General features: G+C 35.8%; 1 protein-coding gene across 1 annotated transcript in view; it reads left to right on the top strand.

Moving 5' to 3' along the window:
- RAP1B (RAP1B, member of RAS oncogene family) overlaps positions 1 to 15,925 on the top strand; it is a 34,643-nt gene extending 18,718 nt beyond the window's left edge. The window contains exons 2-8 of the mRNA XM_063155094.1: positions 237 to 321; positions 1,682 to 1,750; positions 4,491 to 4,547; positions 5,635 to 5,775; positions 7,475 to 7,618; positions 9,377 to 9,492; positions 10,935 to 15,925. Of these exons, the coding sequence (XP_063011164.1) occupies positions 265 to 321; positions 1,682 to 1,750; positions 4,491 to 4,547; positions 5,635 to 5,775; positions 7,475 to 7,618; positions 9,377 to 9,463 (555 nt within the window). The 5' untranslated portion in view covers positions 237 to 264 and the 3' untranslated portion in view covers positions 9,464 to 9,492; positions 10,935 to 15,925. The remainder of the gene's footprint in view (positions 1 to 236; positions 322 to 1,681; positions 1,751 to 4,490; positions 4,548 to 5,634; positions 5,776 to 7,474; positions 7,619 to 9,376; positions 9,493 to 10,934) is intronic.
- Positions 15,926 to 17,256: the final 1,331 nt, after the last annotated feature.

Genomic DNA, 17,256 nt, shown 5'->3' with positions numbered 1-17,256 from the left:
TATTTGATATTTATGGGAGAACCAGTAATGAGGTAGAGAAAATACTTTATCTGATGGTTTGCAGTATTTTACTGTGGCTGCATTAAGAGCTGACAGTTAGAAAACAACCTGCTGTATTAAAGAAGTTAACTAAGGAACTTTTATCAAACCCTGCTTAGTGAACTGGATTGTGGTGTCATTATTGTACCTCCTGCATATAGGTCAAGTTTTAATCACTGATGTTTTGTGTGTTTTAGGTATTGAGGGTGATTTATCTCTTGCATCATGCGTGAATACAAGCTAGTGGTTCTTGGTTCTGGAGGTGTTGGAAAGTCTGCTCTGGTAAGTATGAGGCAGTTCAAGTAAGGTTTTTTTTAGGCTTATTGTATTTTTTTTCTCTAATTCACTCTCTACTAATGTGTATTTCTTTATGTAAGTGTGCACAAATAAATATAAGTGTTAGTAATGCCCAGTGAGGCATCATGGCCAGTAGGTAGATCCTTTACTGGGTGCATCTGCATCCATTGGTGCATTCTCCCAGGCTGCTGTTGTTGTATGGCTTTGGTTGATGGTGCTTGATCATCTCGTGCACTGAGGTGCAGAGCTGCAGCATTATGGGGGTGTCTGGTTTCGACAGATAAACTGGCTATCAGTCTGTGGGAAATCAAGCTCCTTTGTGAATCTCTCAAAGGATATGAGCTAGCTTGCCCCTCTAAGTCCTGTCTCTAGAAAGGTCTTCAGGATGCTGTTTGCATAGTGTTTTTAGCTCTAATGTTTTTATGCAGATAGAAATACAGATTTGTGTGTTGGTGGGAAGCTTAATGTGTTTGCTGTATCCGTTCTGTGAGAGTAGGTATATACCTGTGGCAGGTAGATTATTAAAATGCATGAGCTCTTCTATTTACAGTTTAATGATTACAGAAGGCTTTAGTCTGACCTAGCCTAGAATTGAAAAAGTTCACAAAATACGATGCTCTCAGCCCACCTGAGAACTTTGCATCTTTCTGTTTAATTGTGCATCTTACCATAAAGTAAGCTCCAGAGCTTACCCACTCCCCTGAGTAAGAAGTATTCTCTTGTGCAGCAGTTCATAAAGAAAAGCTTAAATCATGTTAGATTGTGAAATAACATTTTTGTTCACCTTTGAATTCTTTATCTCACTGCAGCATTTCTGGATTTGAATGTGCCTGCTCTGACTTGGCCATTGAGTCTTAAGTTCCCTTTGACTTGTGCTAAAAACATCCTTCGTGCTAGGTACACAGGAACAGCCTACTGAGTGTAGTTAAGACTAGTAAAAGCTGGCAGTTGTTTTTTGACTAATTCCTGTGCTGGCAAATAAGTAGCAGAAGATGAAGTAGTTCTAAATAAAAATGTAAAAGCTGTGCAAATGTATTGTATCCTGGTCAGCTAGAAACTAATACTAATTTCAAGAGTTAGGCAAACCTTAAATTGATGCATGCTTTAATTCTTACCCTCCATGTGGTGGTGGATAAAGGCAAGTGTAGCATTGCTTCATCTAACAGTTAAATAGGCATACAGATCTAGCTTTCTGTTGTTTCTTACAATTGTAGTTATGACAATTGTTTGATTTGCTTTAAAAATGTTATGGATAACAGAGTATATACCTAGAACAGTGATTTGTGTACAGTGTTCACAAAATGTCACTATGTAAGAGAATCTTACAAGAACTTTTTTGTTGCAGACTGTACAGTTTGTTCAAGGAATATTTGTTGAAAAATACGATCCTACGATAGAAGACTCCTACAGAAAGGTATGTACAAAAGATGTCTCTAGTGTTAGAGCTGTAATACATATTGTCAAATATTTGACTCACTGCTTGAAAATGGGTATGCCATATTAAACCAGATAACAAGTTTGAAATATAAATGTTCTCCTACAGTTTGCTTAAAAGAAATAATTCAAGACTAACATTTTAACGTTTAAGCATAGTATCTTTCTGGCTAGTCAGTAAAAAATGGTTAGTTCATTGTGAGAGTTGGGAACAGGGATTGCAAAAAAAAATTAAAAATTACCACTTTTCAATTTTATAATCTTTATTATTAGTTTGTTTGTGTGTTAGTATTTCCAGGTAGATTTGGTCTTGGAGGTACTACGCTGCTTTGCTACTAGAAAAATAGCTAAAAACAACTTCACACCCTTAGAACACTGGCATCTATCATACTGTACACATAAGAATTTAAATGATAGCTAGATATGCTTCCATTAGATGGGTTGTTGTTTTATTAATAAGTTAACACAAGCCTGTCATAAATGAACAAGCATTTACAGCAAGTGGCCTGTTAGTTTCCCTCTTCCTGTCTTCAGCATGACAGGCTGAAAGGTCTGATACTGCTTGCATCATCTTGAATCTCCATATTGCTCGCTCTTCAGTTTTACCTGAGACCACGATTAAGATTCCAGACTAAGATAATTTATATCCAGACTGCTACCATTAACCATTTAGTGCAAGAGATAAATTTTTGGCTGTGTCAGTTTCTTAATCTAGCTGTCTTTTTTAGCTGAATTACTTTTCATGTACATTAATACTCTGATGTTGCTCCTCATGTGGCCACAAAAATATTGGTGTCTATACAAGGGAGGCAAGATGGACAAGCCCTAGCTGAGAATGGGCAAACTGCAAGACCTCCTCCTTCAGCACTGAGCAACATTTGTATTGGAACAAAGGTGGTGCATTAACAACTGTTGCAGCCTACAGTCACCAGAATCTTTTCTGAACAGAACAGGAATTAGTGAGAACAAAATAATAATTTCAAACCTCTTTTCTTTGACCTTATATAAACTGTATGTTGGAAAAACCCAAGTCCATCTGAAGTATGGGGGCTTCCAGCCAAAGCTAGAACTGTTGTTAAAGACACAATAATAATAATAATAATGTTGCTCTGACTAGTTCCAAATTCTATGTTGACACTTCTTCTGTATTAGAGAAACAGAATTTTTGACCATGTCTTAGTGTTTAGTGCAGGACTTTGATGGGTCAGGCCCAGTAAATTACTCCAAAAAACATTCACAGGCTGATCTAAAGTAAAGTGTTTCCTTTGTTATATATTTACATTCTTTAGGTCATAGTAGAATCATGATGTTTGCTGGGTGAATTTTTCCAAAGACTGTTTCCATGGAGCCTAAAAAAGTAATGACATCTTAACAAATTTTGCCATTTGCTAACTACATTTCTTTTTGGTTTTGCTGCTATTAAAGATTTATACTATTCCTTTCAGGTTTGTTCCTGAAATAACTAGTAATAACTCTGAGTATTCTTCTTTTCAAATCAGCCAGATTGTTGAAGTCTTGTTAAAGCCTGGACAACATTTTATGTAGTCATTTTCACCTTCTCACTGTTGATTACAATTCTGACTTGCCTCTTGCCTTCAAAATGTATTATTTTGGCAGTTGAAATTCTATGTCACTTATGTTAAATGTAATTTTGTAATATTTAAAGTTGAGAGATGTGACTTGTTCATCTAAATAATTGAGCTTGAAGTCTTGAAACTTTATGCCTTGGTTTACTTCCCAAATATTTCTTCATAAAGTTAATAAATGTTACTTAATTAGCTGAATAATTTCAGCAGCAATACCTGTTAAAATAGTGATTTTTTTAAGGAATCACAATCCATAGTGGACAGGGGAGAGGTGTGAGAAAAGGGGAAATACTCCTCTTCCCCATCCCCAGCTCAAATCTAGTTATAGAAGAACAGCTGCAGATTAAACTAGTGACTAGAGCATAAAAGGAGAAGATGTAATCTGTTAATTAGGAACTTTACATGCAAATGGAAACAAGAGAAGTTTACCAATAGCTTGAAAGAAAAAAAAAATTAAAATGTGGTTAGTCTGCTTGAAACAGCTTGGGGGCACTTCCATGTCCTTTGCTGCCCTCAGGGCCATTTCTTTGAGATTATGTCCAGTAGATAGAGGAACTCTGGCATGAATACAGAAATTCTTCTGTCTTCTTAAACCTTCCATTCTTTGCAAACTTTTCCAAACTGGGTCACTTTTCTAATTAGTGTTCCTAAAGGCTTGTTTTGGGGACACCACTTTTAGTGGTGACTGTTTAATTGTTTGCTGTGTACTACTTACTCTCTTGTAGATGTAAATTACTATTAAATGAGCCTTAGTATGCCAGTCTAGTTTTCTGGCTTTCACTTGTACTTTTCTTTCAATCTGTGATGATCCCTGAAACAAGTGGAAATTAGATGTGCTAGTTGCTGATAACCATCATTACAAATTTAGCAGCCTCCTTTTAAATAATCAAAAATCCCTAATCACTTTGCAAAGTGGTAGTTGGCTGCTGACACTGCATTTGAAAATGTCACTAGGGCTCTTTGAAAGGCTTCTTCCTGCTGTTTTCAAAGTGTATATCCAAACAATCTTCTTAAGCCATTATGTTGCTTTATGCATTATGAATTTACTTATAAAAAAATCACACAATTTCTGATGTCTTTGGAGGGGAGAGTTGCAAGGGGAGAAATTATAACCATATCTTTCTCTCTTGACAGCAAGTTGAAGTAGATGCACAACAGTGTATGCTTGAAATCTTAGATACTGCAGGAACGGTATGTAAAGAACAACTTTCCTAAATACTGATAATACAGTGTGTTCTAAAGTAAACTTGAGTCTCGCAGCACAAAATTATTTGCAAGCTTCCCATGAGCTCATATTCTGTAACAGGGGAAAGAAATAGAGCATTTTAAAAGAGATTTTGCTCTTGTTTTAAGTTTGTTGCCCAGAAAAAAATTAGGACCCACTGGCCACTTCGATTTGATTTCTGTTGCTGTAGAGAATACGTGCTTTCTTCTGATGTCCTTTTTCTTTTGTGTGTGAGATGTACTGTGACATTGGGATAAAAATAGTATTGCTTCTGTCAGCTTATAGGAGCTCAAAGCACAGGGGTTATGCTGACCCTTTGCATACTGGTCAGGTTTTGCTCTGACTAGTTCCAATATTACTGAAACCAGTAATTTCCTTTATTGATTCCAGTGAGTTTAAGCTCAAGATTCTTGGAGTTTAACGTGTGTTCTCAGAAGTGTGGCAGTAATCTGGTACAATAATAACTTATTTAAATTCTCTATTAGATTAATACTCTGTAAATATACAGTAAGAAGGAGTGGATGTTTTCTAGCAATAAATGGCACTTTTCATCTGGCATACAGCAAGGGACAGGGAGTGATTGATCAGGCACCACATAGCCAGTCACCAATGCGAAAGAGGCACGTGCCATTCTACAGTTGTGCTGGTAAGAGTGCACCAGCAAGTCTTTATATGCAATATCATAGGTGGCCCTGAAGTCATGGAAATGTGACAAGTCTATTGAGTGTCTCCATCCTCTAGTCCATCTCCTTGAAAATTAATGTAGAATTTAATGGGAAATTTCCTAGACTACAAAATTGGACGTGAAAAGGGATGCATTCACTTTATGATCCATTTTAAGGAACTATCAGGATATGGAGAAAATGTTGGTGTGTTAGGAGAGGTTCAGGAGCAGTTTAGCTTCTGTAATCTACAGATTACAGTGTACCTTCTACTGTACTTCTCTCCAGTGAAATTACTGTAGTTTTTATAAACTAGACCTAAAGTTTATAGCAGTTTTTGCAAGTAAAATGCAAATTGAATGCAACATCTCTGTCTTTTTTGTAATTACAGGAACAGTTTACAGCGATGAGAGATCTATACATGAAAAACGGACAAGGTTTTGCATTAGTATATTCCATCACAGCTCAATCTACATTTAATGATTTACAGGATCTAAGAGAACAGATTCTTCGAGTCAAAGACACTGATGATGTAAGATCTCTAAAAATTTTTCATATTTAAAGTTTTCCTTAGTGTGTTGCAGTGTACACACTGTGGTCAGGTGGTCTCCAAGTTTTAAGATGTATGAACCAGTAGATGCATAGTACAGGAATGCGACTGGAGAAATGTAACTTGTCACGTGTTATATGGACAATTGTTTAGTCTTTATTTAAAATAACTTAATTGAAGCTGGGTATAACTTTATTCATTAGACTGCAGCAAACATTTCTAAAACAACTATTGTTGCCTTAATTACTATGAGTGAAGTTTTCTGCTCAATATCCCTCCTGTTTATGATATTTTAAAAGCGTAAAATTTTAAGTTGTAACCTTAAAACTTGCATGTTATGTAGCTTTTATATTTTGTCTGTCTGCTCGCAATTAAGTTCGGTCAAGCTATTCCCACACAATTTCTATTATGCATCTCTTAGCATTATTAAAGATATAAAGTGAGGTTAAAACATTATATTTTATCAATTATTAAAAGAACCTTACAGCAGTTGGAGGAAGTTAATGCTTGGTCCCCTAATAAAGAAAAAGAAGTATTTCAAATGTGAAAACAGGAGTAAGAGTGTGTTTTTAACAGAAACACCTTTTAGCTTTCAGCCTTCAGGCAGAAAAACTACCTTCTTGAGGAAAAAAATAAGCAATAAACAGTTTATAAGCATGATCATATCATTTAAACTGTGTTTATGCAAACTTTGATAACTTTGAAACATTCCTTACTGCATAGGCTTCTGCTGTCAGCAGACACAGAATATATTAACCATTTCAGTTTCAGGGAAGTGCATTAAGACTTTTTTAATACAAACCACTTTGCACTTCCTTGACCGTAAACACTTGCAGGTCTTGCCTATGTTCAGCAGATTTCTTCTTGAAGCAATTTATTACCCATTACCACAAATGTATCTCAGAAGGTTAATATTTAAGTTTCCCATCCACAACCTACCAAGTTACAGCCTTCTTTACCATGAAATTAGTTTTGTACAATAAAATCAAGGTAAATATCATGATATTTTTACTTCGTGTGTTATATTTACACTGGTTAATAGCATTTTTGGAGGTATTTCCTTAGAATTGTATTTTTTTAGAAGGTACTGCTCAGTCCTGAAAGGCATTCCATAGTATCAGGAGAAAGACAGTAAGCTTCAAGTTGCAACTTCAGTTTCCATCAGAATTCACAGAAAAAGTTTTTCTTATGCCCAAGCTTAGGCATGACTTGCTTTCTCAGTGGGGGGAAATTAAATGGTCAAAATATTGTAAACTTTTTCTTTCAACACTTGAATCTGTGAGGACTTTAGCTATGTTCCTAAATTAGTAAAAGAAACAAAGGGGGGAAAAATAGATGATGATGTTTTCTTGCTACAAAGGTCAATTCAGCATTTTCTGTAATTGGGAATCCTGGTAAGGTACCATGTTCCTTTTCTCTGTGTGCTGTAGCTTGCTCATAAGAACTGTGTGATATGCTGAGAGTAGGGGAATGGTGAAAGGGCTTTAGCATCCTTCATCATGCTACCCAGGACAGGACACTGTTTCCAGGATTTTGGCATTGGTAAGAGTCATTATACCAGAGCTTGATTATTCTGAAAATCAGGATCCTCTAAGGAATCAGATGGCTTTTAGGTGTGCATTTACACTGTGCTGCTATAAAATTGTAGTTGTTTCTTTACTGGCTTTGAACTGCTTTTTAGGTGCCTATGATTCTGGTTGGCAATAAGTGTGACTTGGAAGATGAAAGAGTTGTGGGAAAGGAGCAAGGTCAGAACCTAGCAAGGCAATGGAATAACTGTGCATTCTTAGAGTCTTCTGCAAAATCAAAGATAAATGTTAACGAGGTAAGGCATTTTACCTGGGGTGGGGAGAGGTGTCGGGGTAGAAGAATGGGACACTGTCCTGATAACTGCTTACTGTTTGTCAAGGAAAAAACTAAAAAAATAATGAAATAATATTCACTACAAATGGACAAAACTGTACCTTACTGTTACGAGATGTTTATGTTAAGGGATATATTTAGCTTTGACATGGAATTTTTTCAAATTATATTGATTTTAGTGTAATTAGTGTAATTTTCAAATTATTTTTGTAATAATTTAGGATAAATATTTCCCTCATGTTCTATTCCTTAGTTGCTACAGTCTCTTATCAATTGAGATTGTACTGCTAGACTTCTTTTTTTAAAGACTTTTAAGAGAGTTAAGTCACTAAAACTACTTGATTTAAGTTACTTGGTGTTAATAGTATTTGAGATGGTAAATAGAAAAACTATTGAATGTTTTGTTAAAATTAGCTTCACTCTAAAGTAAAAGGGATGCAAAAGCCTTTCTACTATGTATCTACTTGTTTATTTAACAGGAGCTAGACAATTAATCAAATGCATGAGTTTTGGGGATTTGCCATAATGCATGCCTTTTTATCCAGTGGGGGGTGCCAGCATGAGGAAAGGGATACAAAAAATTTAGAAAACGAATCTGTGTTAGTATTTACATTTCTGGAACAGCTTGAATTTTATGATAAATCCTACAGTTCATTAGGTCATCTGGAAAACATTGTTGGCAGCATCAGTGAAGTTGAAAGGGCCTCTGTACCAGACTTGCAAGTAGTCAAAACAGTATGGTGGTTTTAACACAGCTGATTTTTAAAATAAGTAATGTGTGTTTAATTAGGTGGGAATTTCTGGAAGCCACTGACTTTTTAAAAAATTTGAATTAATCACCATAGCTGTATAAAATTCATACACTCAATAAACTAGAACTTCCAGCAAATCCTTGTTAGAACATTTGCTGCTTTGCAGCCAGTGCTTAAGAAAGTGCCAGGATGGCTTTAGCATGAGGGCTTCCTTAGTTTATGAGATGTAGAAGTAATTAGAGCAATGCCAATTATGAATGAAACAGATGCTGTTGAAACGTTGTATGTTGATTTGTTTTAAATTAGCCTTTCAAAAAAATCGTGTTCTTACTAGAATTCTGGGAGACTTAAAGTGTGACAGTCCCATAAATGAGTTACTTTTCTAGGAAATTTTATGCTTCCGTCATGCTGTAGGTCTAGACAGGTGGAATTAGTTCTTTAGACTTCAGTATTTTTTAAGTTTCTGGAAAAGCATGATCTCCTTCAAATACAAGAGACTATTACTGAATATGTAGTGTATGTGAGTTACCATGAAAAATGTGTAGTTAAAACTTACTAGAATTTTCTTTAAAAGAATATCCTAAGAGTGATTTGAGTTAGAAGAAAGCTGTGACCTGTTTCTTGACCTTACTGCTAAACTGCAAAGTAATACTATACAGTAGTTGATCACTGTGGCATTTTTCATGTGAGTTCAGATGAGTTTGACCCAGAGATTAAATAGCTGTGGGTTATAGATGCCTTTTCAGTTTGCTTCATTGAAACTGTAGAACCTTTGGCAGACAATTATCTTAAGCAAGAAAAAAAAAACCAACCAGTTAGTAACTAAGTATACAATTTATAGCTTTGTGGTGACTAAATATTTTCAGGGGTCCTTGAGTATGTGAGTGCATTATGTGTGAAAATGCAAGGCTTGAAGTTTTAAGAGAAGCTTCCTAATATCCATAATCATCTGATTTCTGTCTTTTCAGATCTTTTATGACCTTGTGCGACAAATTAACAGAAAAACTCCAGTGCCTGGAAAAGCACGCAAAAAGTCATCATGTCAGCTACTTTAATGCATAGCTGTACTGTAGCTCTGAGCCAGGTAAACATTTTAAATTTTTCTGTGCATTATGGCTATTCAAAACAAGCAAAGCAACAACTAAAAAACCTTAAACAGCCCTGGTAGCTGATGCAGAACAGGATTGAAAATTATTGATTTACATTATCATAGAAATGTTTAATGGTCTTCCTTTTGACATTTCAAAGTCAGAACTACAAATATGTGCAAGACACACTGTTCACACTAGTCTGGGGGGGCTTTTTCTCAAGCTTTAAGGTTTTGGTAGAGCTCAAATTAACAGTGTTTCCTCTGATATTTCAAAGCTTTTGGAAACATGGTTTTCTCTTTTAAGCCTGATGAAATCTACTGCAAGAGCTCAGTTATCTGGAATGCACAAACTACAATATTGTAGTTTGCATGCTGGTGTCTCTTTCTGCTTTGAACTCCTGCATATGCTTGTGTGATGTCATAGGAATTTAGCTTCCTTTCTTGAGACTGTGGATATTTTGGAGGCCAAATGGTAATTAGTATATTTGGATCAGAAAGGTTAAGCGATCATTGTAACACTCCAAATATTTTACCTGAAGCTATTGGTTACTAGACCAATTTCTTACTTGTTTGCAGTTGGCTAAATTTCTACATGATTTAATATGTGCACAAAGAGTGGTGCTGAAGGATAAAGCGAGCTCCAGCCTGCTCTTTAAGCAAGCTTTTCCACAAGTTAGTCAGGAGGCATGGATTTTTTTTCTGCAAAATTTTTGGGGGGTTTCTGGGCAGATTATTTTCCTCTTTCTGTCTCCAAGCCTTAGTATGAGCAGAGGCCTGTCTTGATTTACCTGACATCATCAAAGTTGGCTATTACCTCCCTTTCTTTCAGTGTTACTGAGCGTAGAGTGGTGCAGTTACTTCAGTGCTGTGATCCATTATTTTGTCATCCAGGTGACCTATTGGATGTACTGAAGGATCCTAGTAGGACAGCTCACTGTCAGAAATCGTAGGCTTTTTATTCATAATCAGGTAGTGCCATATGTAACTCTTTCTTGGTATATTAAAACCTCCTCAGTTTGAACAACTTTGATCAGTTAAAAGTAAAACTAAGATGGTTCCAAAAGCATTAGCTGAGAGTGGCAGAAATGGTTGCTCCATTTCTTTAACAGGACTTTTGGTTCAAGAGCTTTGATCTTTCAATAGTGTTTGTTTTCAAAGCCATGGGAACTGTCATGCTGTAAGCAAAACTTGTCCCATCAAGCAAATATTACTTCCACAGTGCAGCTTGGATTCCTCTATGTATCCTAATCCAGTTAGGATAGCAACTGAGATAGTGTGTTATTTGTATGTGTACAGTAGGAAGTGTATGATTAGAGAAGTGTTAAAGTTGGTTTCTGTTTGTCAAGAACGTTGCTAGTTCCTGCTGTAGCTGTTTTAACTAAAGAACAAGGACAAATAGTTGTTGCTAATGCTAATGCCTTGTTTTGTTGTTACAGGTCTGAAGAACTGTTGCCCAATTCAACAGTGCCAGCATTCCAACTTTATTAAACCTACCAACATCTTAAATGGACTTTCCTGTGGTGGTACCCTTTAAGAAATGGATGAAAGCTACATCAGTTTGCACATTCTATCACTTTCCAGTGTCATGAGAGATTTTTACTTCTAAATATTCTGTGTATGCAACTGGTAAAACCAGAGCCTACATCCAGTATTACTGATAAGAGACATTGTTCATCCACCAATGTTGTACATGTATGAAAACTGTGTACTGTATACTTCAACAATCCCCACTTTCTATTGGAGAGTACAATAATGTAAATCCTAAAAGCACCACTATTTTAGCATAATAAAAGAAAGTCCAAAGAGCTCCTATATAGACTACTCCAGATAACTTTGCTTCATCGGTATTTGTAGCTTATTGTAACTTTTTTAAAGAAATACAGGATCATCATCATCATCGTATTGTACAAAAGCGCTTTGATTAACACAACGGCTATATAGTTTTTTAATTTTAGGAAAAACCTGTGGAGACAGTGACCTAGTCTTTAAGAGTCCTTTCAGTATAACGTCTGACTAAAGACATGGCCTTTAATATCTGTTGGGAAGGAAATGTCCAGACTTTTCAACCTTTTATTGTATGTTTCCTTTTCCTTGTTTACATAGGGAACAATGTTTATAGTTGTGTGTACAGTGGGGGTCTACAACAAGAAGTGTATATTTTAAAACAATTTTTTAATGATTTAACAATTTTTTGTAAATCATTTTTGGGCTTCTGCAGCTGTAGATTCTCACTGTGAATTCCCTTGCTTGCTCATGCATAAGTGTATTTGCAATACCAAATATACAGGTTTAGTACTTTTGCCTGTTAGTGATTGTTTTACATGTGTAACGTTTTGGTTGAGATGTTAAATGGTGGAAGAGTACTGTGGATGTGAATGTGGGAAGTAATTTTAATCATGTGTAATTGGTCACAGGGCCTAAGTTGCAGTAATTAACTTTTGCTGATTTATTTAACAATGCCTTGTTGCTTTGTATGCATTAACGTTTGGGTGTAAAGATTGTGTGTATATCCAACAGGGAGCCACAGTATTTAAATTGACCAACCTAATGTTACAACTGCTTGGAGGTGGCCAAATGTAAACTAAAAGCCTTAATTAAAGTGGTGCAATTTTGTATGACTTAGCATCAGTAGTTCAATAAATTTGGATTGCCATGCAAGGGCTTGCATTACAGTTATACTACTTGAATGTTTTGTGTTTTAGTAGTGCTAGTAAATATTGATTTTTAAATCTCTTGCACAGTGCAGATTCATACGTCTTAGGATGAAGAGGAGCCCCTATGTCTTTGTTTTCTGACAAATACATGCCATAGATATTTCTTCTAATAGTATCCCATGTGTTACTGTAAATTAATTTCTGACTGAATGAAATTCCATTTATTTCTGGACTTGAAATATGCCAAGCTCTAACAAAAGGAAATGTCTAACAAAAAAATACCTGTCTTCAAAGGTTACACCATCAGTGGCTGTTTTGGATACTTGAAAATATGTTGCCTGTTATTTTCCTCCTTTCCAGGGAGAATTAATTGTTTAAATTTTCTTAGTCCAGCAAAAAAAAAAATCATCTTGGGAGACAGAATGATTTTTCTGCATGATACCTGCATGAACAAAACCTTATTTGTTTGGTTTTAAAGAAATCTGCAGAAGAGTGTTCTTGCAGTATGGACTGTAGAATTTTGCCAACTTGAAATCCCTGTTAATAGTGTTGGACTGAGGAGTGAAATGCATGGACTGTAGATGATTTCCTGATCTTGGCCGTGCAGCTGGAAATTAATGTATTAATGTCACACCCAAATCCTTGGTACCTCCTGTTTCTCTGGCACAGAATTATCAGAGAGCTTGTTCTAATTCATTCCTGCAAATTCAATCAGATTGGGTTAGCTAATACTGGTAAGCTTTGAGATAGTTCATGTTGCCCAAAGTGAATTAAGAAGCCCAGCTGATCCTTCCTGCTGCTAGTTTCATCAGTCATCACTGTTGTTTAATGTAGGCAATATACTTCTACTGTGCAGGGAAATTCTTTTTCATTAATCTTTAGAAATCTTAAGATGTGATAATCCCCATCCTGCTTGGTCCCCAGAGTAAGGAGACTGGAGCACTAGATGCCCTAGTTCTTTTTTCACTAGGTGCTTACCTTCTTTGGTGAGCTAATCAGAATTTTTCTTCCCTTCATTTCCAACCTCTGCTTATTCAGGCTTGTAACACTTTTATGTCCTGGCTGTCCTTTTATTGGTCCTTTTAATGTGTTTCTTTTCCAGGCAGCTGTACAGATAGCATTGGGTGGGAGTAAGAGAAAATTCTTTTGAGAACATCATAGAAGGGGCCTTGGTCTGGTCTTGGTGTCCAGCCAAAGAATACTGTTGACAGGGAAGATCAGGCTTTGTCCTGAAAAGCTCTGTACTGAAGCATTCTTGGTGGTTTTGTTCTTCAGCATTAGAGGTATTCAGTTGGATCAAACCCTTAAGGAAGTCAAATTTTCAGAATCTCTAGGATTTAATATCTAAATGTTGTGCTAAAGAAGGGAAATATGTGCCCCCATCCCCTGTATTTAGAACTAATTTCAGATGTGTAAAGCCAGCACATTGTAACCCAGGTAACACCTAAACCCCAGTATTCTTGAAAATTTAGGCAAGCTTCAAGGGAGCAGTGTCGCAGTTGTTAAAGGCAAGATGCTTGACAAAATGTTGCTAATGAAATTATGAAGTGTAAAGAAAAACACATTAGAATTCTCTTCATGTCTAAATAATTGTGGTATGAAATGCTGTTCCCACTGAGGAAGTGAGGACCCAGTTCCCCATGGGAATGGGAAGTATGCAAGCAGTTACCAATTGTAGAAAACAATCCTGTCTGCTGCCATTTTTGAGCAAACTTTTATGTATCTTCATGACAATTCCAGTACCAATGCTTAAGAAATTCACATTTGAACTACTTGTACAGAAACTGAACACTTCTCCTAAAGCTTTGGATGAAAACATGCATAACACACATTTTGAGAACTAATGCAAGCATTTTTGCAAATTTGCTGTTAATACACGTGTAACTGCTTGTAAAGTTACCTTATGCTTACAGTGCACACTGCTTTATTTCCTCTCTAGTCTGAAATTGATATATGTCAGTATTTAAAGTCTGAGCCTTCTATGGAAAAAGTAGTATTTATGTCCTGAAATACAAAAGTATTATTTAATGGAATTGCACTCTTCATATTAGGACTCTTTCCTTGCAATATAAATTTCTCTTATATCTTACCTTATCCTAGTGCCCTTTTCATTCTCAAATTATTCTGAAATGAAATGAATGTTAGTTGCCTAATTTAGAAGAAATTTAGAAGACGATTTGAGACATTGCAAGATGTTTTCAGATGTCCAAATGAATTAAGTGTAAGCTCAAGCTACTTCTGCTCTCCTGCATAAGAGACTTAAATTCTGAAAAAGTATTGTGGAATTAGATATTACAGTTCTTTCATAAGACGTACTGATTCTGTCATGCTAGAAATTAAAGGTGGCAGGAGTTTGAAATTGGGATTAAATGTTTTAAGTAAAATTACCATTTTCTTACAGGTCAACAGTAAAGATGAGAAATTTTCTTCTTTTAAAATGGTGTCAACAAACTGGATGAATCAAACATAATTAATTTTTTCCCCAAGTTTTCTCATTTTTGCCAGTTTTGAAAAGAGCTTAGTTGGAAAGAAGTTTGTCCACAATACTGCACTAGTTCTAGACTTCAGTTTAGATATATCAGCAGTAGAAAGTTTTATACTACATGTGAATGGTCAAAAATAGTCTATGTACACCTATGTAGCACTTTTTAAATTGTAATCTGATGATGTGGCCAAGTGTAGACAAAAAGCTTTTTGTTCAGTTTTATACTGCTGTCCCAACAGCATTAGGCTATATTTCTTTTATTTTGCCTACGTGTGGGGAGGAGAATAAAGACAAATAAAAAGTTGATTAGGTATATAACAAAATGCAGTTGTAAGTTGTTCTCTAAGATAGCACTAGAGTACCAGAGTTATTAAATTAGGTTTATATTTCTGAATCTCAAGCATGTTATGCTTTTCTTTCAAAAGCTTATGCACAACTTGAAGATTTCTAAAACTTCATCTATATTTTCCATTTTATAAAGTAAACTCTGGAATGATGCTTATATTTGTGGAAAACTTTACTTTCTGAGTCTTGAACTAAAAGACAAGCAAAGTTGTTTTGTAGTCTTGATTTTGTTCACAATATTTCAATATCTGGGCTTCAAACAACATATAAATGTGGATTTTGCTGTGGCTTCTGTCTTTGGGGGTTTGGGGGGTTGTTTGTTTGTTTGTTTTAAATAACCTCCAAAACCATTTATTTTCAGAAGTTTGAGTTATCAAGCAGAGAGTGACTTCCTGTTTTCAAAGAGTTGTTCTTTAGGGAGAGATTTGTGAATGGATAAAAGAATGTCTTTGCACTTCCACTGTACTCACTTCAGTCTTAAGAGATCCTAGTTCTGCCAAACAACGAGCGCTACAACTTCATTGTTTTAAGAAAGTTTACTACCACCAGGATTTTTTTTCTTTGAAGTTGGGACTGAGGTGAACTTCATTTGAGAATCATTGTCATTTCTAATTAATTCATGTAATGTCTTTTGTTTACTGTGAACTTGGAGGTGTGGGCCATTTCTGCAGTCCTGAATACTGAGTGAAATCCTAGTGGACGTTACAGTTCCTTCTTTTGTCAGTATACTTTACCTTTTCATACCATGTGACATTTTAACCTTCCAAATCTAGCAGGGAGGGCTCCATAGCTTCACTCCCATACTAAGTACAAAAAATCTCTACATGTGAAATTCCAGCTCTTATCAACTGGGTTTACTGCTTGTAATGCACCCAAAAGCAACAAAGACCATTGGCAGTACTGTCATGATTTTCAGACACAAATAAAATGAGCTACAAATTTGTCTCTTTCTTTTTCCTGTTTAATTAAAAAATGGTTTTAGCTGAGTTGCCTCAATAGAGCATGAGAATCAATTTGTTTTGGTAAGAACCTGGGCAAACATTTTGAAGGTCAACATGTATTTAAATACTAAGCAATCACATGAACACGTTACTTAAATTCTTGAGATTGGTTTTTTAAAAGTTTCTATGCACTTAAATAAAAAAATTAAAATTTACATACTTCCAGAAATGTGTTTCAGCTAAGAAAAGATGGGCTAAAACATGTCCTTTTTTGCTTCTGTAATGTAAAGGCAAGGTATAGTTTCCAGTTTTCTTTGTACTGAGCGCAGTTGTGCTGCTGTCACACATTGCACTTGAACTTTGTTGAGCTCTTGCTTTTGGCAATTCTGAATTAACAATTTTGTAAATGCAGATGACATGTATGCAGCTTAGCAGGGCATTAAGAAAATTAATTTATGAACTGTCTTAAAACGTTTTGTAAAGGGTAATTGGAGTTTTGAGTTAATTTAATTGTTTAAAGTTCAGGCTATACTAGATCAAAATTAGCCTAGTGTACTACATCCTGTAGGCTCTGTTAACTTTGCAGAAGGTACAAGGAAGCAGAGGAACCTTAGGCATTGGCAATAAATATGCCAGGTTTTAGTGTTAGTTGTGCTGGCTGCTGGGTCATCTTTGGTTGTCCTGCCTCTAAGTAAGGAGCATTGCTACCTCCCTTGATTTATGATAACAGCTGGAGTTAAGATTAGTGTATCTGATCCAAATATGTGAAACTTTAGGACAGATTTAAGAATTTTAATTATAAATTTGAATTTACAGTCCTTTATATCACTGAATAAAAAAATGCATTCTCTTCTTCTTCTTGGAAGCATAAGATGCTTTAATGAGATTTTCAGTTATTTTTTTCTTCATTTTTACCCCCTATTTCCATCTTGGTGGCTAAATATAAAATGGGATCCCAGTCAAAAAGTACTGAAACACACCTCTAGGTTTTTATCGAGTTCCCCTGGAGTCTCTAAGGTGTTTCCCCAGTCTGCAGTTAGCAGAGGCTAAGACAAGTTCTCTCAAAGGCCCCAGTCGTTCATATACTTTTACAGGTTTGTCGGGTTGGGGATTTTTTTTCTTAAGGTATGCATCCTGCCCTCTTAATTTCAGACTTATTTCCTTTGCTTTGTTCTCATTTGTCAGTGCTTTGAATAAACTTGAGACGGCACACAAAGGAAGCATCTGCTCTGTCATCATTACATTTCTCACTTGTTTACCCTGTGCCCTGAGGCAGGGCTAGCCTGAGGGTGTGAGCTGTTAGCAAATGATTGAACCAGACAGATTTGTGCAT

The sequence above is a fragment of the Melospiza melodia genome, chromosome 4 (genome assembly GCF_035770615.1).
Source record: "Melospiza melodia melodia isolate bMelMel2 chromosome 4, bMelMel2.pri, whole genome shotgun sequence".
Lineage (NCBI taxonomy): Eukaryota > Metazoa > Chordata > Aves > Passeriformes > Passerellidae > Melospiza > Melospiza melodia.
This window is presented reverse-complemented; position numbering and strand designations above follow the sequence as displayed.